Here is a 26,984-nt window from a genome sequence, read left to right on the forward strand (position 1 = left end):
TTTCTGTATTTTATGCTTGTGGTATTGTCTACTGATTGGAAGCCCATTTGTTCACTCCCAGTTTGGCTGTGATCCTAGCTAACCAGAGTCTCCTCTACTGGGCTTCTAACCTCATTGACATTCTTGCCCCTTGTATACAGAATCCATATGTTACTTTGAACGGAACTGCCATAGCAGAAGACAAGGAGGTGGATAAATGGATTTCTAATTCGGATCCTAAACAGTGGGAGACTATAAAGAAGTAAGTCAGCTCCCCGGTGGGTTTTTCCATTGATACTGTAAATGCTAAATGTTCAAAACACTGTATTTTCTTGGTAATGTTCTTCCCTTTCAAAAAATCTTGTCAGGAATGTAATTAAAAGGACTATGGCAGAGACGCAGAACTGGCTATTTGCTTGTTTGCTGTTTTGAGACTCAGTCCAGCAACGCTTTACTGCGTCTTTGCTCAGGCAAAACTCACATTAATGAAACAAGGGCTCTAGTGTTTTGGCCCTTGGTCACCATTTTCTTGCAAAAAGATGGAAGTGGACATTTCACAAGTACAGAGGTTGAGACGCTCCGGCCAGCTTTAGGAGTGTATCCTCCTCTTATTGCAAATATATACATGCCACTAGTGTTACTGGGAGTTAAGAGCGCACATCCAGGGGGAGACTTAACCCCAAAGCGTGGTGGCCTTAAAACAAAAGAGCCTGATGCAAAGTCCATTGAGAAGCTTGGCTGGAATTTTCAGAAGGACTCAGCATGCACAATTGGTGCCCAATTTTCAGAAATGCTCAGCTCTCTTTTAGGCACAGAAATAAGTGGGCAGATTTTCATCATAACTTGGTACATTGCGATGCTGAACACTTCTGAAAATCTCGCCTTTTTGAGGTGCCTGAAAGGGAGCTGACTTTCTTTCGGGAAGTCTGGCCCCAATTATGCATGCTGAGTACTTCAAAAACTGGCTCTTTTGAAAATCTATCCTCACATGGCTAATTTGGATCTCAGTGATTTTCCAAGTATTTTTAATTTAAGGTAAGTGGTAAGGAAAGTGGCATTTAGAACAGCCGGCATCTTTAAATCACAAACCAATTTGTACACATCTTTGCTGTTTATTCAGACTGTTGCTGCTGTTTTTGTTGGAATGATTGATTCTGGGTTGTTTTTGTTGTTCTTTTAAATTAACAGGACTATTTGGCTGATCTTTTCATCTGAGGCTTGTGTCAATGGAAGTTTCTTGGACAAAAGGTAGAGTGCACGAATTTGAAAACAAAATAGTACATCAGCTGTGTATAAATAGTCAGAAAGTAGCTACATCACAATGAATGTAGAGATTGCTAGGATTATCTGGATTTGTAAAATAGAAGCTTATAGAATTTTTTTTCAAGGGAAGGCTAAAATTCTCCTCTGGATCCACATAACAGATCTTGACCAAGATTTAAAAAAAATGAGTGCCTAAAATTAAGCTTCGAAATTCACATTTAGGCACTTAAATAAGTGGCCTGATTTTCAAAGGTGCTGAGCAAACCCAGGTCCCATTGAGGTCAGTGGGAACTAGGGGTGCTCAGCACACTTGCAAAATCTAATCACTTTGTTGCCTAAATATGGATGTGGGGGTGGGGCTGGCTCCAGGGTTTTTGCTCCATGCCGCTTTCTTCTTTGGCGGCAATTCGGCAGCAGGTCCTTCCCTCCGAGAGGGACCGAGGGACCCGCCGCTGAAGATCCCGACTTGCCATCCCTTCCTCTTGGCCACCCCAAGCACCTGCTTGCTGAGCTGGTGCCTGGAGCCGGCCCTGCGTGGGGGCCAAGATTTAGAACTCTGCTCTCCTTGCATGCTCCCATCTCCCACTAATGTAGAGAGGGCAAAGGCTCTGAGTGGAGGCTTATCACGTGGATGTGAGAAAAGCACTTTACCCAAAATGAAGATCGGCCAGGTTTGTCACATATTAACATTTACTGTTAATAAACTTACATTTATATAGCATCTTATACCCAGAAGGATTCCAAATCATTTCATAAATGTTACTTTACCCAGCACTGAAATGCAACCACTTGTAGGGTGGAATATGGCAAGCAGCTGATTAACAACACACAGCCACGCTATGTGAGAGTTTAGAACAGGGAGTATGGAATATCATTCAACTGATGCTGCAGTGAGAATTTCTTGGTAGGCAGAATATAATTATAGTAATTGGAATTAGGGTTAAGCATTTCTCAGAATGTACATTCCCTTCACACCCAAGGAGTGTTAAAATGCTTCAAAGTTTAGCCAGTAATACACAGCAGAAGAGCAGATCTTTCACATCCCTGATTTTTCTTCCCTTCCAGTAGAGACAAACATTTCAGAACCTCCAAAGAAATCTCAGGTGTGGATATGTCAGCAGTGCTTCTTTTTTATGAGAAGATGAACAAGAAACCAAAAGTTTTCCAGGAGGTAAGAAGTGGTGTAGAAATGATACTTGTTACACTGATACCCAGTAGCTTTGGATCATCCCATTTTTTTTTCACAAAGGGATGCTGACAAAATGTAGGTCTGGGTTTTTCAAGTGCTTTATAGACTCTACCATAAACAGGAAAAAACCAAATCTACTGCCTCTCAGAGCTGCTTCCAGTGGAGCAGAGAGAGTTTCATTTGTGGTTCTTTCTTTGTATTAAATTAGAAGTTGCTAAGATATTATGGCGATGAAGGCCATGTAATGACTGAGGTTCACGTAATGTTTTCATGGTTGTTTTGTTTTGTTTTTTGGTTCTAAGCTTGTTTTCCTAATTCAAACTCTCCCTGCTACAGCAACAGAAACGGAAAGGGAAACTGACTAGAAGTGAAATTGATCAATCTGCAAAACGGTGGTGCAGAAGGTGTGCGTTGTGCTGGGCACTATACAAACACAGAGTGTGAGATGGTGCTTGTCTCAAAGAGCTTACTGTCTCTAAATTGGCAGGCATATGGACAAGGGTGGAAGAATTATTATTATCCTAATTTTAGTGATGGGGAATCTGAGGCACTGACAGATTAAGTGATTTGCCTAGTCACACAGGAAATCTGTGGCAAAGTCATGAATTGAACCCAGATCTCCTGAGTCCCAGTTCAGCGTATGAAAGAAGATGGGACGTGAAACTGGGAATTCTGCTATTCTTGCTGTTATAAGTAATAAATTATGGCAAAACTCCACAGCATTTTTTAATTTCTCTTGTCCCCTTGCTCCCTCAATCCCCCAGATGATCTCTGCAGTTGAGAAATTGCTGTCATTGCTGTCTTCCTCTCCCAGCTCACCTGAAGCTCTCAGGCTCTACCTGATCATTCCTGTCCTTTTACGGGGGCAGGATAACATGTCTGACTGTCTTCTTGATCGGCTAGCAGCAGCCATCCTGAGTCTCCAACAAAAAGATCTGAAAGTTCTTGGTAAGGCCTATAGCAGTACCGCTGGATCACCTGAGTTCTTCAGCACTTTCTGGGGAGGGATGGGGGAAATACTTCCATTGACTTCAGTTGGGCCAGGATTTCATCCCAGATATTTTCTACAATGGAAAAGGGTTTTGACAAGCTGCTTATGCAGAAATACATGCGAAGGGATAACTTGTCTGGAGCAGTCTACAGATAAGAGCATTATATGAGTGTGAGATTTACTAGTTTAGTTTAAAACCAAGTGCTTTATTCGGTTCATTTAAAAACAAAACGAACTGCTGTTGTCCAAAGGACAGATCTTACTAAGGTCTATTTGTATATTGTCTAAGGTAGAGATGTCAACAGTTGTTTTCTTTACAGAATCCCTGTGGTCAAATCTAGAAATATCCTTTTTCAAGGACCTAGTGAGCATATATCAAAGGGTTTCCAGAATCAATTTATGTCTTTTCATCATGCAAGCCAGAAACTCTGAAGAAGTTACCTGTGAACCACACTTGAATAGGACTCTGAAAATGCTGCAGATTCTTTACCAGGTAGGAAAGCATTTGGCTCTGGTGGGTTAGAAAATACACATATGATTCGAATATTTTTTCATGTATTTATTTCTTGAATTTATGAATACATGGCTTTCATACCAAGGGTGACCAGATAGCGAGTGTGCAAAATCAGGACAGGGGTGGGGGGGTAATAGGCACTTATATAAGACAAAGCCCCGAATATTGGGACTGTCCCTATAAAATCGGGACATCTGGTCACCCTGTTCGTACCTGAGGTACAATTGCTGATTACAGAGCAGAATACACTTTGTCCCATCTGTGCGAAGAGACTGGAACTGTAATGTTGCTTTGCCCCATTACCAGGCCCCATTTGCCCCCTACACAAGAATAACCGGCATAGGGGTCTGCAATCAGTGAGGCTGAACTCTATTTCCCTCTTATTCTTCCATTAGGGGCCTGCCCCATGTCTTGTGGGCCCCACCCCAGAGGCAGGTTGAAATGTGAGTGTGATGTTTGCTGGTTGCACTCTAATGCTGCAGAAGTTTTTTCACACTGATCAGCTGCTCTGAGGTCATAATAACTTGAATCCTCTGGAGAGATAGGGGTTCTCTCCCCTTTTATTACTGTCCTGGATGTTCAGCATCACAGATTTCACCCCCTCTTCCCGTTTCATCCACCACTTTCTTAACTCTCTCTCAACAAGCCCATGCACCAGTTCCAGACACACGACTTTCTGAGCACCTCCACTGGATTTGCACCATCGTTGGCATAGGATTTGGGGGCAGATGGGAAGTTGGAGGGAACTCGGGTAAACTTACACACTGAATCTTGGGCCTTAAATCATGGGGACCCTAAGCTAATACCTTTGCTGGAAGCCCTGGATTTGTTTGAATTAGCTCTGCTTGTTTTTTATTTACTGACCTGATTAGAATCTGTTTTTCTTCTGATTCCTCCCCTGTCTCTCCATATTTGCCACGTCTAAGTAAAAGGCCTTTCTTTGTCCCTCTCATCCCCATTTGGTAGAATTGTCTCCCTTGGGAAATCTACACTGTCATTCTAAGATACGGTGTAATACAAAGGTCCTGATTCCCATTTACACTAAGGCCCCTTCTCCCATTCTCGTAGTAAAGAAGGGCCTTACGTGAGTATAAATGCAATATGTGCTCACTGCCAGAGCTGTGTAAAGGAGCTTCGGTGTAAAAGAAAATCAGGCCCGTGGAATTCTCAATTAATGCACAGAGTATACTACGATTCTTAGCTGTAGGGTTCTGTTTATTGTATTGGTTTTGCACTTCTGCCCATGTACTTTGCTCCTTTGTGAAAAGTGCTATGGTACATTTGCAATATAGTTCTGTTCTATAGATTGTGTTCCTAGCTCATAGGATCCGCTGGCTGTTTCCTTTTAACACTGTACGTATTGATGCAGGTGAATTCCAGTGCTGGTTTCAAAATACAAGAAAACAACTTCTATGTACCTGAAGTGAAAATGATTTGGGGACAGGATTGGGATTTGGATGAAGGACCAGTAAGTAGAACATCTTTCCAAAACTGCAATGTATTTTCTTGTTGTTATTCAGGAAGTTAGAGATATTGGGGCCAAATCCTTGGGTCCAGCTCTTCTATCCCCAGTGCAGCTCAGAAAGCTTTACATCCTCTCCGGTCCATGGCTACTGGGCATTAGGCTGGCCCCGTTACACCATTCAGAACAGCAAGGCTCTTCTAAGTTGTGCCAGCCGCCCATGACATCCGAGGTTGTTTTGGCAGTCAGAGATCGACTGGGTGCAATCACCCCCCCCAGCTACACCTCCTTTTCCATGGCCACATCCCCCCTTCACTGGAGGCTTGGGAGCAGAGTTAGCATAGGAGGAAACATTGGTGCTACATGATCTGGAGATTCCCACGTGCCTGACGTAGCCAATCCATCGGCCAGTCATTGCAAAGCAGCTGCAATGGGAGCCAGGATCTGGCCCATTATATTTCTTCTTATTTTGGGGTTTATCCATTCAGAATTAATGGACTCTTATACAGTCCTTTGAAACTTTTCACCAGGAAGCCAACAGAACATTTTAATTTCCTTTGAGTCATGGACGGGAGCTACATAACAACTTCAAACAAATTTTCACTCCAGATTTTGTTTGTTACTGAGACCCGCTCTACAAACTAATTTGCACCTGTTTAACCAAAGGCATTGTTTCCGATTCTTGTAGTTAAATTGGTGCAAAGGCCATTTTTGAATGATATTAAAATTGACATAAGCCATTTTTAAACTGATTCAAGAGTGTCCACACAGGGCTTTGCACTGCTTTAGTTTAAATCAGTCTTATATTGGAATATGCAGAAATCACATCTGGGAGAATCGGGTATGACTTTGGGTCTCATGCTGATTGGATGTGTATTCATTATGTCTAACTAGCAGCTATAATTCTGCACACAATGTTAAGTGTTTGTTACATGAGGCTGTTTTATAGATTTTCACCTTTTCTTAGCCATAGATTTAATCGGGTCTTGTCTTCCTTAGAGAATATGCCCTGATTCAATATATCACTGACTAGCCACTGATACAGCTGCATCAGGGCTGCCCCTAGCATAGATAGTGGGTTATACGCCATGATTTGCACTATGCAAGGGAAAGGTACACCCATGCCGATTACAGCTGCTTGTGGCTATCAATACTAGGGGTTTGCACTAGTTCAGCTACATCCATGGTTTGGCACCGATGGCTGAAATCCTCAGCATAGACCGGGTCTAAACTTCATCCTTGAGGTCTCTCTTGTCTTTATCTAATAGCGGACTTTGGTTTTGAGTCTCATTTGCTCTTAGTTTTCAGCGTTTGATGTCTATTTGTTGTGTGCTTGCTGCTTGACTGAAGTATGCTGTGTGGTTTGTTGGAGGGCGGTGTGCTGAGCCTAGTGGCCTGCTCAGCAAGGCTGAGAGCGTCTTAAGGAGGCTTTGATCCCTAAGCCCTTTAGGATCTGTTAACTAGGGGGCAGGGTTACTCTCCCTCTCCGTTTAGGCCAACAAACACTCCCCCACCCAAAAAAGCTGCAGGAATATAAAAGAATGCAGGCAGAAGTCCAGCAGTAGAGTGGGGTCTATCCAGTTAATTGCATTGAATGTATGATTACCTGCCTGTGGGAAGGTGGCATATGTGTGCATTCGGTGCAAGGAGCTCATGGTCCTCACAGACTGAGTATGGGCTCTGGAGACCAGAGTGGCTGAACTGGAGGAGCTAAGGGAGACAGATAGGGACATAAATGAGATTTTCCTGGACAGTTTCCCCACAATCTGATAGCCTCTGTGCTGTTGAGGGAGATGAAAGTCTTGGGGAAGGAGAACATCAAACTGGAGCAGAGGGAAATGATTCCATAGTTGGGACCCTCCTTCCAGATGATGTCACGGTATCCTCTTGCACTGAGGTTACCTCTCTGGGAGAAGAAATCTCAGTTATTAGGAAGAGATGGCTAATAGTGATGGGAGATTCGATCATTAGAAATATAGATAGCTGGGTTTGTGATGACCTGGAGAACTGCCTGCCAAGTACGAAGGTTGTGGATCTCTCCAGACATCTAGACAGTCCTATGTGCAGTGCTGGGGAGGAGCTGGTGGTTGCGGTACATGTAGGTACCAATGACATAGGGAAGGATAGAAGAGAGATCCTGGATGCCAAATGGAGGCTGTTAGGTAAGAGATTGAAGACCAGGACCTCCATGGTAGCATTCTCTGAAATGCTTCCAGATCCACGTGCAGGGCCAGCTAGACAGGGAGAGCTACAGGGTCTCAATGTATGAATGAGCCAATGGTGTAGGGAGGAGGTTTTAGTTTTTTAGCAACTGGGGAACCTTTTGGAAAAGGAGGAACCTATACAGGAAAGATGGGTTTTCCTAAATCACAACGAAACCAGATTGCTGGCGTAAAATTGAGAAGATTGTAGAGGAGCTGGGGGGAAGGACTGAGGGCCGACAGGTACAGAGGACTGAGACATCCCTTAGAGGAGACTCTCTATTAACAAGGATTCTCTATATCCTAGTAAAGATGAGAGGATAGAAGTTCATAGAGTACAGGTAGGAACTGAAGAGAAACAGTCAAATGAAAAAATGTCCCATTCAATTACATCACATGAAGGCAGACAACTAAAAAGTGACAAATTTTATAAGTATTTGTATACAAATGCTAGAAGTCTAAATTCTAAGATGGGTGAATTTGAGTGCCTGATACTAAATGAGGATATGGATAAATAAGGATTAAATGAAGATTTTGATGCATCAGAGAAACTTGGTGGAATGATGATAATCAATGGGATATGGTAATACCAGGGTACAAAATATATAGAAATGACAAGAGTAGATTGTGTTGATGGGGGAGTGGCACTCGATGTGAAAGAAAGCATGGAGTCAAATATAGTAATCAATCAATCAATCAAACTGTATCATAGAATCTCTATGTATAGAAATTCCAAGCTTGAATAACGAGAGTATAGGAGTAGGAATATACTACCAACCACCTGACCAGGATGGTGATCATGATCGAGAAATGCTCTAGGAGAATAGAGAGGCTACAAAAGTAGAAAACTCAATAATATTTATTGGGGGATTTCAGCTATCCCCATATTGACTGGATATATCTGTCACCTCGGGATGGGATATTGAGATAAAATTTCTAGACACCATTAATATCTGCTTCTTGGAACAGCTTCTCCTGGACCCCACAAGAGGAGAGGCAATTCTGGATTTAGTCCTAAGTGGAGCACAGGATCTGGTCCAAGAGGTGAATATAGCTGAACCGCTTGGTAATAGTGACCATAAAGTAATTACATTTAACATCCTTGCAGGAGGGAAAATACCAATGAAGCCCAGCACAGTAGCATTTAACTTCAGAAAGGGGAACTACACAAAAATGAGGAAGCTAGTTAAAGGAAAATTAAAAGGTACAGTCACAATAGTGAAATGTCTTCAAGCCTCATAGAAACTTTTTAAAACACCATAATAGAGGCTCAAATTAAATGTATACCCAAATTAAAAAACACAGTAAGACGACCAAAAAAGTACCCCCATGGCTAAACAACATAGTAAAAGAAGCAGTTAGAGGCAAAAAGGTATCCTTTAAAAATTGGAAGTCAAATCCCACTGAGGAAACTAGAAAGGAGCATAAACTCTGGTAAGTCAAATAGAATTAGACAGACCAATAAAGAATTTGAAGAACAACTAGCCAAAGACTCAAGAACTAACAGCAAATTGTTTTTTGAGTACATCAGAAACAGCTGCCAAACAATCAGTGGGGCCACTGGACAATGAACTTGCTTAAAAGAGCACTCAAGGAAGACAAATTTGAGGAACTGTCTCAGACTGAGGTGTCAGTAGAGGAGGTTTTGGAACAAATAGATAAATTAAACAGTAATAAATCACCAGGACCAGATGATGTTCACCCAAGAGTTCTGAAGGAACTCAGATATGAAATTGCAGAACTATTAAGTGTGGTGTAACCTACCACTTAAATCAGCTTTTGTACCAGATGACTTGTGTATAGCTAATGTGTCACCAATTTTTTTAAAAGGCTCCAGAGGCGATCCTGGCGATTTCAGGCCAGTGAGCCTAACTTCAGTCCAGGCAAATTGGTTGAAACTATAGTAAAGAACAGAATTATCAGACACATAAATGAACACAATTTGTTGGGGAAGAGTCAACATAGCATTTGTAAAGGAAAGTCATGCCTCTCCAATCTATTAGAATTATTTTAGGGAGTCAACAAGCATGTGGACAAGGGTGATCCAGTGGATATAATGTATGCTGACTTTCAGAAAGCCTTTGATAAGGTACCACACCAAAGGCTTTTAAACAAAGTAAGCAATCCTGGGATAAGAGGGAAGGTCCTTTCATGGATCAGTAACTGGTTTAAAAAATAGGAAATAAAGGGGAGGAATAAATGGTCAGTTTTCGGAATGGAGAGAGGTAGATAGTGTCGGAGAAAAACTCAGTTCTCGCTTTTTTTTTTTGGGTGCAGCAAAATCAAATACTTTATTATTTCTCCAGTAATTACAATAGAGGGAGGGAGTGCCCTAGGACACAGGGTTGCCCCAGTCCCGGACAGGTCTCTCAACAGGTAAACAATTACAGCAAGCATTTATACCTTTGTTACAGACAATAACAAGCAATAATACAGACAATAATGAGCAACAACTGCATTTTGTTTATACATAAGCCATCCTGCTATCTTATTTTTCTCACTTCTAGGAGACGCCAGTCTACATATTTGGTCAGTTGCAAGGTCATAATAACTTCTCACACAGTTCTTTCCCTCTCGCCTCACACCATCCTCGCTTCTACAAGTCTCACGTCATTAGGGTTACAGTGTGGCCTAACTCTTGCTAACTACGAGCCTGACTCTTGCTAACTGAGTGACATGCATTAAGCTCCCCTTCAAATCCTTGTTAATTCTTTCCCTACTTCCACAATAGTGATGTCCCCTAGGGGTGTGCACTGGGACCAGTGCTGTTTGACTTATTCATAAATGATCTGGAACAAGGGGTAAATAGTGAAGTGGCAAAATTTTCAGATGATGAAAAATTACACAAGATAGTTAAGTCCAAAGCAGAATGTGAAGAGTTCCAAAGGGATCTCACAAAACTGAGTGACTGGGCAAGAAAATGGAAGATGAAATTCAGTGTTGATAAATGCAAAGTAATGGACATTGGAAAACATAATCCCAACTATACATACAAAACTATGGGGTCTAAATTAGCTGTTACCCCTCAAGAAAGAGATGTTTGAGTCAAAGTGGATGGTTTCTGAAAACATCTGCTTAATGTGTAGCTGCAGGCAAAAAAGCTAACAAAATGTTAGGAACCATTAGGAAAGGGATAGATCAGTGGTTCCCAAACTTGTTCTGCCGCTTGTACAGGGAAAGCCCCTGGCGGGCTGGGCCAGTTTGTTTACCTGCCGCGTCCGCAGGTTCGATCGATTGCAGCTCCCAGTGGCCGCAGTTCGCTGCTCCAGGCCAATGGGAGCTGCTGTACCGCAGCCATTGGGAGCCGCGATCGGCCGAACCTGCGGACGCAGCAGGTAAACAAACCGGCCCGGCCCGCCAGGGGCTTTCCCTGCACAAGAGGCAGAACAAGTTTGGGAACCACTGGGATAGATAAGACAGAAAATATCATAATGCCACTATATGAATCCATGGTACACCTACACCATGAATACTGTGTGCAGATCTGGTCACCCTGTTTCAAAAAAGATGTATTGGAATTGGAGATGGGCAACAAATGATTAGGAGGATGGAACAGCTTCCATAAGAGGAGAAATTAATAAGACTGGGACTTTTCAGCTTGGAGAACAGATGACAAAGGGGCGATATAATAGAGGTTTATAAAATCAAGACTGCTGTGGAGAAAGTGAACAAGGAAGTATTATTTACCCCACCACATAACACAACAAACCAGGGGTCACCCAATTAATAGGCAGCAGGTTTAAAACAAATATAAGGAAGTTCTTCTTCACACAACGCATAGTCAACCTGTGGAACTCGTTGCCAGAGGATGTTGTGAAGGCCAAAACTATAACAGGGTTCAAAAAGAATTAGGCTGTGTCTACACTGCTACTTTCAGCGCTAAAATTTTAGTCATTCAGGGGTGTGAAAAAACACACCCCTGATTGACAAAAGAAAAGTGCCAGTATAGACAGTGCTTTATCCCGGCGATAAAGCTACCACTGCTCATTCGGGGTGGATATTCGGCCACGCTGTAATGTGGGCAGTGTAGACATACCTTAAGATAAGTTCATGGACAATAGGGCCATCAGTGGCTATTAGCCAAGATGGCCAGGGATGCAACCCCATACTCTGGGTGTCATAAGCCTCTAACTGCCAGAAGCTGGGAATGGACAACAGGTGATGGATCACTTCATAATTGTCCTGTTTTGTTCATTCCCTCTGAAGCACCTGGCATTGGCCACTGTCGGAAGACAGGATACTGGGCTAGATGGACCTTTGGTCTGATCCTGTATGGCTGTTCTTATGTTCTTAGCAATGAACAAAAAACTATCTTGTCTTATCCAGCAATGAGTCATAGAAGTCAAAATGCACTATCATTTAAATACTGGTGAAAACCAGACTTGCTGATATCTAAAGTAAGGGGAGGAAGAGGGGAGGGACATAGAATATTTGCCTCCTCTTCTTGAACTCCAAATCTATTCTAAATAATGTATTTTCAGTTATTGCCTAATATTGTTCATCATGTGGACAATGCACTTTACTGTAGTTTTTCCTCCTTAAATAAAATCTTCTGGTTACACTTTCTAATCCAGTGACTAATCACATTGCAGTGATGCTTTTAGATAAGCAGTTCAGTCATATAGTTCAACTTCTGGTTCTATGAAGTAGTCATATAAAAAAACAGCAGTGTGATTACACTGCAACTGCGGTTAAATGACAAACAGTGTATTATGAAGCATAATGAAATTAACAAGGTAAGAGAAGGGAGCAAGGGAGGGGAGAGTAGTGTTTGCTTCGGTATTATTTCTAAAGAACACACTGGCTGAGGTTTTTCCCTATTCAGTAGAGAAGCTAGTAACCAGGTTTTCTTTTTGATGTGGCATCTTGAATTAGACTATTTTGTATAATATCTATTTTTGAATATTTCCTAAAAGGTACCTATAATGATGAATCATTTTGCTAAATTTGTGCAATGGTTACTCAACGGTCCAGATGTTCACGTTACTGGTACATAACTCATTCTTTTGTAGAGTGCTTTGCAGTATCTGAAGTTTGAAAGGTGCTATTAAAACACCTATTCTCTTTTTTTAGACTTTTGAGCAGCGGATCAAAAACGAGATTTCAAAGCGTTTGGAAACGGTAAGCTATATTTCATATCCAATTAGAAATTGGCCTTTGGACATTAGCATTAAAATGTACTTCTTGTTGAACACTCAGTCATCCAAAAAATCCCAGACCGTTAGTAGAGATGGTTCTGAGTGAAAATTAGTCATAAGAAACACAGTGATGCAAAATGTTTGGTTGGAACACAGAACCCACCAGAATTCAAGCTGGGTTTGGATTTTAGTCTTTTCAATAAACGTCTGCCTAAGTCTTTAAAGGTTTATCTGGCCTGAGCCCCACACCTCCTGCCCTACACATACCCTTTCCTGACCTGTTTTCTTTGAGATGGGTTTGGGGTCTGACTCCCCCCAGCATCTCTATAGCGTACAGGTTCAGGGATTGACAGGGAAGAATTACTATCCTTTTCAATTCCTACAAGAGGAGACGCTGGGCTGGAGATAGTCCATCCTCTAGGGCATCAGGAGAAGGGAAATATTGGGTGTTCTTCTTGCAGCAGCTTTTACAAATAAAACTTAATTGTAAACCTCTGTTTAAAACCAAAAAAGGTGTAAAATGGGTTCATGTGTTGAGTATTCAACACTCACTTAATATTTCCGGTTTTTATATCTGTGTTACAGCAGTTTAATAAGAGCTCATCCACAGTGGTAGAGAAACATTGTGATGTTCTGCACAGTATAATAGTTCATTAGAAATCTATACAAGCACTACATTTTTCTTTCTAGACCTTCCTAGTGTAAACTTATATGCTGTTATCTTTCTTGCTCTGCAGCTGGGGTGAGATAACCAAGAGAGGGATGTAATTTTTTTCATCCATGCATTCTCTTGGACGGTTATCTTTTCTAGCTCCTAAAGCCCCAATCTTCTAATTTGTTGTTGATTTCAAGGGGTTTCCATGATGATAAAAGGGTTGGCCCACACACAGCAAATGACAGGAGCAGGCTCAGCCTGTCCACAATAGTTTTGGAAGTATACCAGATTGAAACCTCCTGCCGTAACTTACCAAATAAATATTTGAGTAGGCATAGTTGCTATAGTGAGTGGCACAGTTCTCAAACCATTCAGATGTCTCCATACCAGCAGCATTTCTCACACATTTGCTGCAAATTTATTAATAAAATGGTCCAGTCTCAAAGACTGGGGTGTTGTTTTCAGATTTTGCAATTTAGGTGAAATCCACAAATATCAGTCAACCCTTGTGTTTATAACCTACACTCACTGTCTCCTTTTGTTGGTTAATATATTGCTTTGGAATGTTCATCATTATGCCTTTAATGATAGCTACCATTGAAATTTAAGAGTAGCGACAAACAGAATTGTGGGGAGCTGAAAACCTCTGCAAAAATTCAATAGATTTTGAAGAAAATATGCTGAATCTGTATAAGCTATCTGGGAATTTCTACTGCCCATGCTCATTGCTGTAATTATAATGCCTAGGCCCAAATTTCAAAAGCAGCTTTCCGAAGTGTACCGAGTTTGCAAGTGAAAACCATGCATTTGAGCATGCAAAATGTGAAGGCCTGATTCTGATTTCAATGGGACTACTTCTGTAATGAGGTATGGTGCATTGTGAACAAGGGTGCAGAATATCAGGCTTTAGAGCTGAGGTACTCACAGTAGGGAACAGAACCTGTAAGTGGCCATTTTAACAGACAAATGGGGGATTTCACTTTTGGACGTTCCTTTTAAAAATACGGCCTTATGTACATAACATGACAGAGGAACAACTGACAATCCAGCTTGTCTTTATCGCAGTGATATTTTAAATACATTTTCCTAATTGAAAATGAAACTTTCTTGTCATTTCAGAGGGCTTTGTTGAAACTGACTGCATATCCTTGCATCTTTGACATGCAAGATAAGATTGTGGTTTATGACATTGACCGCCAAATTCTGTTCGGGATATATAACGTACGTATTGCCAAAGTCAATGAGGTTTTTTTTAAACAATTTAAAAACCAAAAGAATGTAAAGCTTGTAACACATTGTCTATTCTGTTTTGTAGGAAAACTCTTTCCTGGTGCCATGGTTTTTAGCGATCAGAAGAGCACACCTTGTGGATGATGTGTGGCAGAATTTAAGGAGCGCAGCACCTAAAACATTTGAGAAATTCTTGAAAGTAAGAAATCAAGCTTGATTATTTTGTTACCTCTGAGTATATTGCTCTAGAGTACTTCGCCTTTAATATAGCTAATAACCAACAAAGAGATTTTTCCAGCATTCAGCAGGCATTTTAAAATCCAGTTAAAAATGAAGAAGGGAAAAATATCATGGAAATTACTTAAAAGCAAGTTCCATGTGGGCTAGAATTAACTTCTCGTTCTTGGCATCCCTGTAATTAAGCTTTGTGAGATTAAAGCAAGTGGCTAATACAAATACCCAGTGAACGGGTGAGAACCAAGTCTTAGGACTTATCTACATGGTGTGGTATTGCGCACTACGGGGGTGGAGTATTTTATAAAGCACAGGAATGTGTTGCGTATTAGTTAGTCTGGGTACTCCCTGGTGGTGCACTTCAACATAGTTATGTTTGAAACGACAGTGTTAAAGTGCACTACAAGAGAACCGTTAGTGTGCAAAAGCAGGGTCTACAGGGACCAATTAACACAACACATTTGTGCGCTTTAGAAAGCACAGCCACGTATAAGGCATTACCCCACCATGGAGACAGCCCTTAGCCAACCAGTGCCAGCCATCTTAACTTAAACAGGAGCTCCCAACTGGACAGAGAGAGACAGCTCTGATGTTGAGACAGAGAATGGTGGTAGCAAAAGTGACTCCTCTGCATGAGCTAGACCGTACATGTACAAATTGTCCTTATGCATACCATTGCCACCGTGATGTAAAATGCAAGAGGGTAAGGATGAAGGAGCAGAAAACTCTCCCTATGTAACTTTTTAGCTTAGGTTGGAAATGTGCTTCCATGTACAGCTCAGTAACAAATATCTATCTCCATGTTAAAATTGAAGAGTAACATCTGTGTGCTGGATACCTATCTGGGTAGTGAGATATATATGTTCCTGCAAAGTGCCTATCTAAGCCTGTGATTCTGGCTGGTCACATATATGGGCACTCAGAGCCATCCCTTGGGTACGGTGAATCGGGGTGACCGCTGGGGTCCCCGCAGGAGGCAGCGGGGAGGTGAGGCGAATGAGGAGGCGAGCGGCAGCTGGGCAGGGGTGAGGAGCCCCCTACCAGAACCTTCCCCTCACGCCTCTCTGCACTACTCTCCCCTCCCCCCCCAGCACCTCCTGCCCACGGGCGGGCCCCGCTCCCTCTCAGTACCTACCCGCGGATCAGATGTTTTGTGGCATCAGGAGGGGAGAGGAGTGAGGGTGCAACGTACTCAGGGGAGGGGGCAGAACTGGGTGAGGAAGAGGTGGGCCGGGCAGGAAGAGGTGGGGCAGAAGGGACAGGGACGGGGCCTGGTCAGAGCGCCCTCCCCCCTGGCAGATTGGAAACTCAGCCCTTATGTCCCGGGCCCCGCAGCCCCCTAGGGACAGCCCTGTGGGGGCTGGTTAACATTGGTTATGTCTTCTAATGGGGAGGGGGAAGCTATTCCTTGCATTGGGATGGAGTCAGTGATCTGTGGGTCTTGTCTATAACTAACTACTATGACCCTAAGTAAGATGGAGTCACTGGTACAAGTTGACAGAACAAATACAGCAATAAATCAAAGAATACAAGTCTACCAGATTCATTCTTTGTTACCTCCCTGCCCCTCAAGTCTAACTCTGGGAAACAAGAGCTGGCCTCCTCCCCCCCCCCGCCCCCCCGCACCCCTTTGGATAAAGCACATGATGACAGCAAACCATGACACTGCCCAGCACTATGAGGTAAAGAGGAAGAGAGGAATCAGGTAGCATATTTATCCCATTTTCACAGAGTCTGTATTTAACTGGATGGTAGTTTACATACATGAATTTATATATAAACAAACCAAACTACAGGTAAATATTCTTAAAGACTTAGTTACTGAGAAATCAGAAGACAGTAATAAGATGCTCTAGGGAAAAGCAACTAGTTATAATCTGGGAGGGCAGTATTTTTGATGTGTTGCTTAATGAAGCAAAGCTGTAGGCAGGGCATTCGATGCTGTAAGGCAGAGTGAACCTGCGTGTTCACACTGCTGAGGTAGACGCAGGGTGGGAACTGCTGGCAGGGAAGGACCACCACCAAAAGAAAAAAAAATTGGGTAACAAGGGTTGTTGCATTTGCTGTCTCTCGTGGCGTGGATATGATAACCAGAGCACTCCAGTGCGTAGTGCTGATAATATGAGTTTGGAACATAGAAGCCTATATGACTCTATGATCCTGTAGTGAGATCTATGCAGATCCTGATCCTGGGCCCATGCAGAGCTCCATTAAGCTTTCTACCCAGATTTCCTGCAAGGTCAGGACCTTATTCACTCATCCATCCAATTGTTTTTTCATTATAGTTGGTGCCAGACCAACATAAATGGAAACTGAAGCCTCCTTTGTAACTACATGATGGTACAGCAGAGACAGCAGTTATACAGTCATCTCCCATGCTATGCCATCTCATCCATGGTGTGCAGGAGGCCATCTCCAATAGGGACAGCAGTTAGTCTCTGTGGCCAAGTCAATTCTTGGCCCCTAGTGCTGGTCATGGAGATGACTTGTGTTGGCCAGACACTGGTTAGCCTGGCCACCACTTCCACAAACAGCAGATTACCCAGCAGCCATGAGGAGGTGACCTAGCCGTGAAGGAGTACTCCATTGGGTAGTGCTAATACGAGTTTGGAAAACAGAAACCTATATGCCCCTATAATCCTGTAGTGAGATCTAACAGCAAACAGTGGATATTTTACCAGGCCAGATTCTGAGCCCTGCTCTGCTCCCTTTGTACTGCATTTCCCCAGACAGCATAGATCTGGCAAGGGGCTGGGGAGAGGGTGTGGTTGCTGCATGCCACACTGCTATCCCCAGCTGGTAGGGACCATTGCCAGTTGGCACAGATTCCAGGATCCTCCCCGGCTACTATCCCATGAGGAGCTGGGCCAGTTCTGCTATCCTGGCAATCATCATAATGCCTATTTCAGTAATGACAAATGCTGTCTTCATTCCCCCTATGATTTAAATAGCGACATTACTTTTCACTTCCCCATCTAAAATTAGACTTAGAGCGTTACAGGTGCATAAATGGATGCCACCTCCAATGTGGCTGCATTTCAGTAGTGACCGAAGAGCTCCTGGTACAGAGTCTGCAAAGCACATGTGGATTTAAGTTTGATGTATTATACTTTTTATTTCCATAGCACAGTAAGACAAATGCATTCTACTGCAGACATCAGTTCAAACCACCAAGGCAATTACTGAATGACAGTGCTGCTCCTTGAAAGAGGCATAGTGAAACTCACCATAACCTATTTAAAATAATTCATCTCAATCAGTGCACAATGTTTATTCTTAGCAAAGAGACACAATACCTTTGATGGGCTAATAGCATAGCCTTACAATACACCCCTGGGTTTTGATGGGACACACTGACACGGAGGAGGAACAAGAGACAATGTTGTTTAATGATCTCTCTCAGCAGTAATGAGGCCATTGTGCATCAAGGCTTGTGCAGAAAGTTACATTTTCAGGTGTCATTGGGAGATTAATAAAGACCACCGCTAATGCTAGGAGACCATTGCAATTGCACAGGATATAATATTAGGGTGCGGGTAGGCCACAAGGTTGGCAAGTCTACTTTTGTGGTGCCTTCCAAGCTTTTGCCACCTTAGTTGTGTCTAAAAAGTTTAATACCCATCCAGGTCCAAAGGTGAAAGAACACATAAACCGGTATGGTAACAGGAAGCAGCAGACTGTAGAAACACAAGCTGGTTGTGCTGGTGCAGCCCTCTGGGAACTTTTCATCCACACTGGCTGAATAAAACAGACCAGCTAAGGACAACAGTGGAACAAGTACAGTTAGTGTAGGCAGCGACAGGAACATTTTTCCTCCCTAGTTACTGTAGGCGCAGGTTAGTCTTCAGGTTTTGTTTTTAATGATAACAGCTATCTAGGTTTGCTTTGGTTCCTCATCCTGGGCCTTTCTGTCAATCATCCTTGCAGCCTGAGGGATCATATTAGGAATGCCATCAATGACTGGATAGGCGATGCCCAGCTCTTTGTTAATTAGTTCATTGGTGGATGCTTCATACCTGGTCAAAAGATTTAAAAAACTGAACAGTAGATACAAAGACCTGGATTGTTAAATTTAAAAAAAAAAAAAAAAGTGCAGGGATGGGAGGGAGGGTGAAAGACAACTGAAACAAACATCTCAACAGAAGTATATAGCTGGAAACTATGGAACTAGTAGAATTATCGTAACAGAAAGTAGCCAGGACACATTCTCAGAGCAGGAAATCATGCCTTCAAATAAAGATACTATTTAGAATGGAGGCAGGGTGTGACTCTTCATTACAAAATTTATAACATTTAAATTATGAACATGAAAACTCTCCTTAAGTGCTTGGGCACCCTACAGCACTGCAGCTGAGAACTAAGATTTTGTGTAGAAAATGCCATTCAACTCCGTTGTACTTCACAATTATGTCCTCAAGGCTATTCACGGGGTACTTTGATTGTGTGTCTGAGAAGGTGTAAATATAAATTATGGCAAACTGTAGCTTCCACAGAGCACATGTGCTTGTCATGAACCCTAGAGGTTACATTCAGTGCCCACCTTTTGCTGTATTTCAGTTAATTCTAGTAGATATGAATAGCATGCCCATGGAGGGAAATAGGTTAAAAATGGAGGGAGAGCGTGAATGGGTCACACACACACACACTCTCTCTCTCTCTCTCTTCCATTGTAACTTGCTTCCCTCCCCCCTGCAGATACACAGTTCAGTTAATGAATAGCTGCAGAAAACTGGAAGTGAGTGACCTGCCAAGATTTACTCCTTGGATGGCGTAGGCGCTCGTTCAGATTAACTTTATGGCTGATTTTAAAACCCGCTCCTTTTGTGATGAAAGGCTGTTGCTGTGCTTTTCACCAGGACAGTGAAATTTCACTCCTGCTTTGAAATCAGCCTCCAGGCAAAATTGTCACTGTTGGTTAAAATCTTCTCTCTAAAGAAGGGGGTGTGGGAGGGGGCACTTAGCTGAACTCTGGAAGTTCAGAGCGGGGTGTGTTGTGGGAAGGGGGGGAGGAGAGAATATTCCCCCCGGGCAGGAATTACTGGGCAAGGTTCTGTGGCCGGCATCGTGCAGCAGCTCAGACTAGATGATCACAAGGGTCCCCTATCAGAGGGGTAGCCGTGTTAGTCTGGTTCTGTAGAAGCAGCAAAGAATCCTGTGGCACCTTATAGACTAACAGACGCTTAGGGCCCCCGAAGCGCTCTGCACCCAAGCGAGGGGAAGGAGGCTGGCCTCACCTCAGCGGTTTCTTGGAGAGCGGGCACACCAGGAACTCCAGCAGAGCCGGGTCGAAGGCCTTGGGCTGCTCCTGGCCCTTCTGCCTGTCCGAGGCGCGTCTCCGGGCTGCACCCGGGAGCGGTCTGTTAGCAGCAGCTGCAGCGCCTGCTCCCAAGGGCTGCGGCTGCCTGCACAGCAGCACGGAGGCAAGGGACCTGCTCACAGACCGTCCTCGCATGGTCCTGCTCAGCCACCCCCAGGCCTGCTGCTGCTGCTGTGTGCTGACTCACAGGCCAACCTCCTCCCTCTGCAACTAGTTCCTTCCTGTGCTGGCAGGAGAGAGTCCCTGGGCAGCCTGGCTGCTTGCACTTGAGTTCCTAGTCATCAGCCCGTGCTGCATTGCTCTCAGCTGTCCCAGCCATACCCCCACTCCCCCCTGCTTTTCTTGAGCTGTGTTATTTATAGCAACTGCTCTTTCCTTGATAGCAATTCATCTTTCCTTTCAGCCCAAGCTAGATGTATTCAGTTCTCACTTTCACTTGGCTCGCCACACTATCGGCTAATTAAGCTATTTCACCTATGGCTTGGAATGCAGAAACTGTGGTTACTATTTTTTAAATACTTGGAGACTCTCAGATACTATGGTGGAGGTACTACATCAGTACCCTAATAGATTAATGGATCAACAGATGTAGTAATTTAATCTCATTCTAAAACAAGGAGGAGTATAAATCTGTTAGTCTTTAAGGTGCCACCAGACTCCTCATTGTTTTTGTGAATACAACCTAAGACAGCTACCCCCTGATACTTAATCTCATTCTAAGCATTTCCCTTAGCAGTTCAACCATGTCTAAAACCTGAGGCTACAGCCATTTGTGCACCTATAGGAAAAGTTAAGCTCCCCTAGAGCTGACAAATTGTACTCATGTGGAGGGGTTCGGGATACTCCCTTGCTGGGAGTTAATTTTTAGTCTATTTTTATTTTTAAGCTCACTGTGATGAGGAAAGGATTTGTTGAGTTGATTTCAGGGGGACATTGGAATTTCTTTTGAAATCTCACTTGTTCAACATATTCCAGCTTGACTGCTCTAAACCTTTGTTTTCAGAGATTTATCACTTGCTCAGGAAAAAATGGTTCCAGTGGGAAACTGGAAAAAAGAGAATCTAGGGCGTTTTAAACTCAATTAAAAAACTAAAGAAAGAAAAACAAACAAAAATACCAAATACTTAGTGTCTAATGTCATACAAATAATAAGACAAAAAATATTACATTTTGGCAAGTGAGCTTCCCCATAGCCCGTATTTTGACCCGAATACCTGCTGACATGCAGAAAAAAATCTAAACTCCCCAAACTGTGTCAGCAAATGCCCCAGACAGAGCAGCACTTGCTTTGATGTTTGATGTCACAGAGCTGCCCTGCCAGAAGAGGGCACTCTACAAAATATTTCAGTAATAGGTAACTGAAGCACATTGAAGCCACATGTGCTTTCAAATGTGGACACGGCCACTGCATTTTCCACATGCTATTTACTGCTGCTATGATACAACAGGGATGGAGCAGCAAAACACAACTGGGAGGTGAAGTGGAGGAGCAAAGAGGGGAAGGGAACACAGGGGAGAGATTGGAGGAGTAGAGAAGTATATTGGAGAAGTAGAAAAATTCATTAGGGAATAGAATGAAAGAACACTTCAAAGAAAGCACACTGCAAGAGAAGACTGGAGAGAGAGAGAGAGAGAGACTGTATCAGGCATGAGAGAGCACAGAATAATGGGAGTGGGAGCCTGAATTTATTACAGATGTTCCTGGGGACATTTCCTTGGATTCTTTTTCACTTTACAAGTTGGGGCCTATGTGACTGCTGCACATGCTCTTATTTTTTTTTCATAAGAATGTCTAATGCTCATTTTAAATTAACAAAGTAGTACATTTATTTAGTATCAGAGGGGTAGCCGTGTTAGTCTGGATCTGTAAAAGCAACAAAGAATCCTGTGGCACCTTATAGACTAACAGACGTTTTGCAGCATGTGCTTTCGTGGGTGAATACCCACTTCTTCAGATGCAAGATGACTTGCATCTGAAGAAGTGGGTATTCACCCACGAAAGCTCATGCTGCAAAACGTCTGTTAGTCTATAAGGTGCCACAGGATTCTTTGTTGCTTTTACATTTATTTACACAACAGTCAGGCTTAGCTGTTCAGGCAACTCCTAGCTGGGTAATTATCCCTATCCAGGGGTTCTGAGATTATTAGAAACCATGACCCAAAAGATCGTGTGATTTATTATTATCGCTAGAGGGGCAAGAAGGAATTACAGCTTTATACTGCAATCCACATTTGGGGAGTATAAAGTTTTCTGAGACCCGCTATACAAATGATGCAGAACAGTAAATGCATATAATTTTATTTTAATGGCATTGTGTATGCATGTGTGTTATATCAGGGGTTTTAATGCAGATACGGGTAATATTTAATTCATGGCATTAAAATTAGGTAGTAGCAACTGATTTCCACTAGATGGTGCTATGCTGTTTATAAAATAAGGTTTAAGCTCAAGTTTCTATGGTTTGCAATGTTATAAAACTACCAGTAGTGTTTTCTGTAAGTGAATGTATTGTTCTTGAAAGGGGCAAATTTGCACTGTGGCTTTATGCACAGTGCCCGCTGTGTGACTAAGCAGGAGACAACTATTTCCAAGGCTAAGTGAGTGTAGAACATTACCAAGTCAGAAGGATAGCCTTTTCCACCCACTGGGCCCTGGTGTAAATAACTGCACAGGTTGCAGACCAACAGTGATACAGATCCTGCAGGTTAAATCCTGTCCCCATGGAAGTCAATGGGAGTGTGGGGTCAGGATTTCACCCCTCATGCATACTAACATTCAGGTGTGGCTTATCGTCATTAAAGTGGGTGTCTGTCTGGCATCTTTCAACAGCACTAAGCAAATATTGGTGAAGCAAAGTAACCTGTGAAAACTGGGCAGGGGAGGAATTAGAGCTTTGGATTTAAGGATAAGGATATAATTTGTCAGATTATGGTACCGGTACTGCCAACTTCAAGCATTCAAAAAAATCACGAGTCAGGCCCCCAAAATTATTATTGCTAGCACAAGACTCACAACAAGTTTATGACCGTTGCCAACACTGTGGTATTGCTTATACCTTTTCCTCCTTCTATCTCCTGTCCATTGTAACAGACAATGTTCATTCAAGGGTAAACACACTGAGCGTTTCATGCTGAACAGCCGCTGCAGTTATGGGTATTCAGTTTGTTATTGCCACTTCTGGAAACAAAGGCCCCAATCCTGCAATTTCATATGCATTGACAGTCCCTTGCACCTGCGTCAAGCTCACTGCAGCTTTCAGGGACCGAGTAACTGCCTAGTGCTGGGAGGAGTTGTGCAAATGATCATTTCAGTATGGACACAAGAGCAGTGATTTTGTTGGGGTCTTTTGGGGCTATTCAGGTGCACTTCGTTGGAGAACAAGGTATTGATGATGGAGGGTTGTCCCAGGAGTTCTTCACTATCATTACAAGGGAACTGTGTTGTCCAGAAGCACAGATATTCAGACGTTTTGAGGACTCCAAGCTGATTTGGTTCCCCTCCCAGGTGAGTTATTAAGATGATACTATTTTTTCACCTCACTTTCAAAATAAAAGTCTCCTAGCTGGTATTTCCCCATATGACTGTCACCCCCCTTCACGTTTTTATGAACTGGGTCATCCTCTGGGTCATGTCTTCTGTGAGAAACAGAAATGCTGCAGGGCTCCCTGTGCGCAGTGCTTAGATTCCACTGAGCAAGCTCAGCCTCCATTAGGGGAAATCCTGGAGTTCCACCAACAACCAGATTCTCAGTTAAAGGAGTTTCCAGTTCATATTTTGGGCCTCAGAAATGCTTGCTCCTTTAAATAACAGGCATAGGGTTCTGTATGGATGCAGTTACTTCTTTCTTTATGCTTAGGGCATGTTCTCTGCAATCAGGAGGTGTGATTGTAGGACATGGAGACAAACATGAGCTACTTTTGAAGCTAGCTTGAGTAACAATCGCAGTGAAGCCACAGTGGCACGGACTAGCCCTGTCTGCCCAGGACCCTGGGTGTATACTTGAGTGAGTGTCATCTGCAGCTTCATGGCTGTTGATACTCAGGCTAGCTTTGGTCTAGTGAGATCAAAGTTAGCTCAGGTGTATCGACATATGCTGTAATCACACCTCCCAGCTGCAGGTTATGAGCTATGAGAACATGTAAGTGAGTTGCCCAAGAACTCAGCAGCAGAATGATGAATACAATTCACGGATCCAGATGCCCAGTCCCCTGCCTCTAGCCACACTCCCTCCCCACTATAATAAAAAGTCAGTAATAAGGGGTTTGTTTTGTTTTTTAAACTAGGTACCAGGAAGCGAAGACACCTTTTTCCTGATTGGCACTCTATTTGGAATGGCACTGTATAACATGAAGATCGCTCCCTTTCATTTCCCTCTAGCTCTGTACAAAAAGTTGCTGGATATTCCACCCACTCTAGAAGATTTAAAAGAGCTGTCGCCTACAGAAGGGAGGTATGATGAAACAATTTCCCAAGCTTTGTGCCATGAAATAAAAGTGGGGGAGGCAGTCTCCCGCTAAATGCAGTTATTCAAGTACATGCCTTCGATGAACCTATAATACCATACTGCTTTTGATATGATAATTCTAGGGCATGGACATGCTCCAGAGATGAGACACTCAGGGTACGTCTGCCCTGCAAGTGGATTGCTCCCTCTGTTGACTGATCATGTCCGCATTGGGGACACCATCATCGACAGGGTGAGCAATGCACCGTGGGTATGTATCCCACAGTGCAGTGTTGTGGGAAGGACGAGCGCTGATCCCTGGGCATCTTGGGATTCTCTCCGAGTTCTCCCACAGCCCCCTCAGCTGCCGAGAGCAGCATCACGTGAGCTCCCCGTGCTGAGGAATGGCAAAGCAGCCCAGCAGTCTGCCCCCCTCCCCCTGCAGCAGCAGTCTGCCTGCTGCTGTGTTCCTAGCGCAGGGCAAACAGGAGCATTCCAATGATTTGCTCTTTGTTCCCCAAACGAGCAGCACACAGATACTTCCTGGAGCTTTGGAAAGGGAGGGGCGCATGCCTGCAGGGCAGCAGAGATCAAAACACTGAGCAGAGCAATCAGAGCAGGCATTGTGGGATACTGCCTGAAGCCAGTTCTGTTGACAAAACAAGCAGCAGTGTCTACACTGGCTCTTTGTCGACAATAAAGGGAGGGGAAAAGACAAAAGTCTCTCCTAGGGGTGGAAGTTTTTTGTTGCCAAAACTGGGTGTTTTTCCTGACAAAAGTCCCATTGTAGTGTGTGTGCTCTTGTTGTTTTGTTGCCAAATGGCAGTTTTTGTGACAAAACTTGCCAGTGTAGACAAGGCCTAAGACTGTTGTTGGCTATAATTTAGACCTGGCTGAAACAAAGATGCATCTCATCTAATAGTCTCCTGATTGGCGGGTTATATATTTCTGTTGTGATTCAATTTTAACCAACTTAAATGGTTAGTATAACAGAAGTATTTCTCTATGCTGTGATCATGTCAGATCTGAGAAACTAAGCTTTGGTTGCGTTAGGGTTTGAATAAGAGATTTCAGCTATGTACAGCAGGAGATGGTGGTGGTGATTCAGTAAATAGCGTTCTCCTCAATTCAATTTTGAACCGATGTCCTATCATCATAGATGGGGATACTGTGGTGCTCGTTCTGGCTGAGAAGTCAGAGGCCAGGATCACAAAGATTGCATGGCAATTTATTTTGTTTGTTTTTTTAATAGCATGTCTATTAACTCCAGTGTCTTGGACAGGTTCCAACTTGGTTACTTGCATTCTGCCTACCCAACCTCCTCCCCCTGCTGGTTCACTTCTGATTTCACTAACTTGCACAGCACTTATCACCATGGCAACTAGGTGCTTCACACAAAAATTAAAAAAACAAGAAAAGCATGAATTACATCAGTGAACCAGATTACTAAAAAAATCTTCACTTCCTGTCTTAAATTGCTGTGTGGTGCCGCTCTGCACTACAAAATAGTTCTTCTCTACCATCCCCCTGGTCCATGATGGAATTCTCTTTACTCAGTAAACATAGCAGCCGCAGGCCTTGATTCTGCACTCACTTACACGTGTGATTAACCGTCAGTGGGACTATTCACGTGTGTAAGGTTATTCGCATATGTAACTGTAGCATGGAGGTCCGAGACCCCAGCCCTACAATGACCTGGGTGCAAGCTGACCCATACATCTGCATGGAATTCCTTTAAAGTCAGGGGGGCTCTGCTCAGGCCACATGAAGCTCATTGCTGGATCAGGCCTGAAGTTTATGGATCAGTTGTAGACCAATTTGCGGGTCATTCGGAATGAACGGTGCTAGATAAGGTGTAAGACATAAAATATGTGTATATATACGGAATTAGAAAATATTTTGCTAGCTTGCACTAACAACATTATTTAGAGTCTATTTCCGTATTGCTTCTTGTCTGACAGGAATCTTCAAGAAATCCTGGATGAAGACTATGATGACATCCTTGAGAACATGATGATCGATTTCACAGTAAGCCATTATCATCCTACTTACGGGCCCAGTTCTGCAAACACTTATACACAGAGTAACTTGGTTCATGAGTGGTCCCACTGAAATCAACACAACTGATCATATAAGTTAAGTCCTCACCTTGATAAGTGTTTGCAGTATCAGGCTCTGTGTAAAGAATAAGAATGGCATGTGTAGCCAGCATTCTGTTTTTTACTTTGCCTTTGACTGTTGTAGATAATGAAGGAACAAGGAGGATCTATAGTTTCCATCGAACTTAAAGAAAATGGTGCAGACATTCCAATCACAAAGCATAACAGGTAGTTCGTTCTCTCTCTCTCTCATACACACACACTTTT

The 26,984-nt window shown here is 43.1% G+C and overlaps 3 protein-coding genes across 3 annotated transcripts in view; 1 reads left to right on the top strand and 2 right to left on the bottom strand.

Moving 5' to 3' along the window:
- The window catches only part of LOC123371608 (probable E3 ubiquitin-protein ligase HERC4), a 47,373-nt gene that overhangs the window by 12,269 nt on the left and 8,120 nt on the right, over positions 1 to 26,984 (top strand). Inside the window, exons 9-21 of the mRNA XM_045019369.1 lie at positions 141 to 241; positions 1,168 to 1,227; positions 2,308 to 2,413; positions 3,196 to 3,379; positions 3,743 to 3,915; positions 5,306 to 5,404; positions 12,673 to 12,720; positions 14,512 to 14,613; positions 14,708 to 14,821; positions 23,535 to 23,678; positions 24,458 to 24,624; positions 26,580 to 26,646; positions 26,863 to 26,945. Coding sequence (XP_044875304.1) covers positions 141 to 241; positions 1,168 to 1,227; positions 2,308 to 2,413; positions 3,196 to 3,379; positions 3,743 to 3,915; positions 5,306 to 5,404; positions 12,673 to 12,720; positions 14,512 to 14,613; positions 14,708 to 14,821; positions 23,535 to 23,678; positions 24,458 to 24,624; positions 26,580 to 26,646; positions 26,863 to 26,945 — 1,448 coding nt within the window. The remainder of the gene's footprint in view (positions 1 to 140; positions 242 to 1,167; positions 1,228 to 2,307; positions 2,414 to 3,195; positions 3,380 to 3,742; positions 3,916 to 5,305; positions 5,405 to 12,672; positions 12,721 to 14,511; positions 14,614 to 14,707; positions 14,822 to 23,534; positions 23,679 to 24,457; positions 24,625 to 26,579; positions 26,647 to 26,862; positions 26,946 to 26,984) is intronic.
- PIGY (phosphatidylinositol glycan anchor biosynthesis class Y) lies at positions 17,946 to 18,664 on the bottom strand. Its single transcript, XM_045019368.1, has one exon. It carries the CDS (start codon positions 18,662 to 18,664, stop codon positions 18,449 to 18,451), a length of 216 nt encoding a protein of 71 aa, XP_044875303.1. The 3' UTR covers positions 17,946 to 18,448.
- Positions 18,731 to 20,386, bottom strand: PYURF (PIGY upstream open reading frame). Its single transcript, XM_045019367.1, has 2 exons — positions 20,091 to 20,386; positions 18,731 to 18,872 (listed from the first exon to the last, which is right to left on the bottom strand). Exons 1-2 carry the CDS (start codon positions 20,306 to 20,308, stop codon positions 18,731 to 18,733), a joined length of 360 nt encoding a protein of 119 aa, XP_044875302.1. The 5' UTR covers positions 20,309 to 20,386.

The sequence above is a fragment of the Mauremys mutica genome, chromosome 5, assembly GCF_020497125.1.
Source record: "Mauremys mutica isolate MM-2020 ecotype Southern chromosome 5, ASM2049712v1, whole genome shotgun sequence".
Lineage (NCBI taxonomy): Eukaryota > Metazoa > Chordata > Testudines > Geoemydidae > Mauremys > Mauremys mutica.

Excerpts from the sequence above, each read along its gene's own strand:
- PIGY (XM_045019368.1), bottom strand. The coding sequence starts at position 18,664 with ATGTTCCTGTCGCTGCCTACACTAACTGTACTTGTTCCACTGTTGTCC.
- PYURF (XM_045019367.1), bottom strand. The coding sequence starts at position 20,308 with ATGCGAGGACGGTCTGTGAGCAGGTCCCTTGCCTCCGTGCTGCTGTGC. Across the intron at positions 18,873-20,090 it reads CTCTCCAAGAAACCGCTGAG|GTATGAAGCATCCACCAATG; the intron begins GTGAGGCCAGCC and ends TCTTTTGACCAG.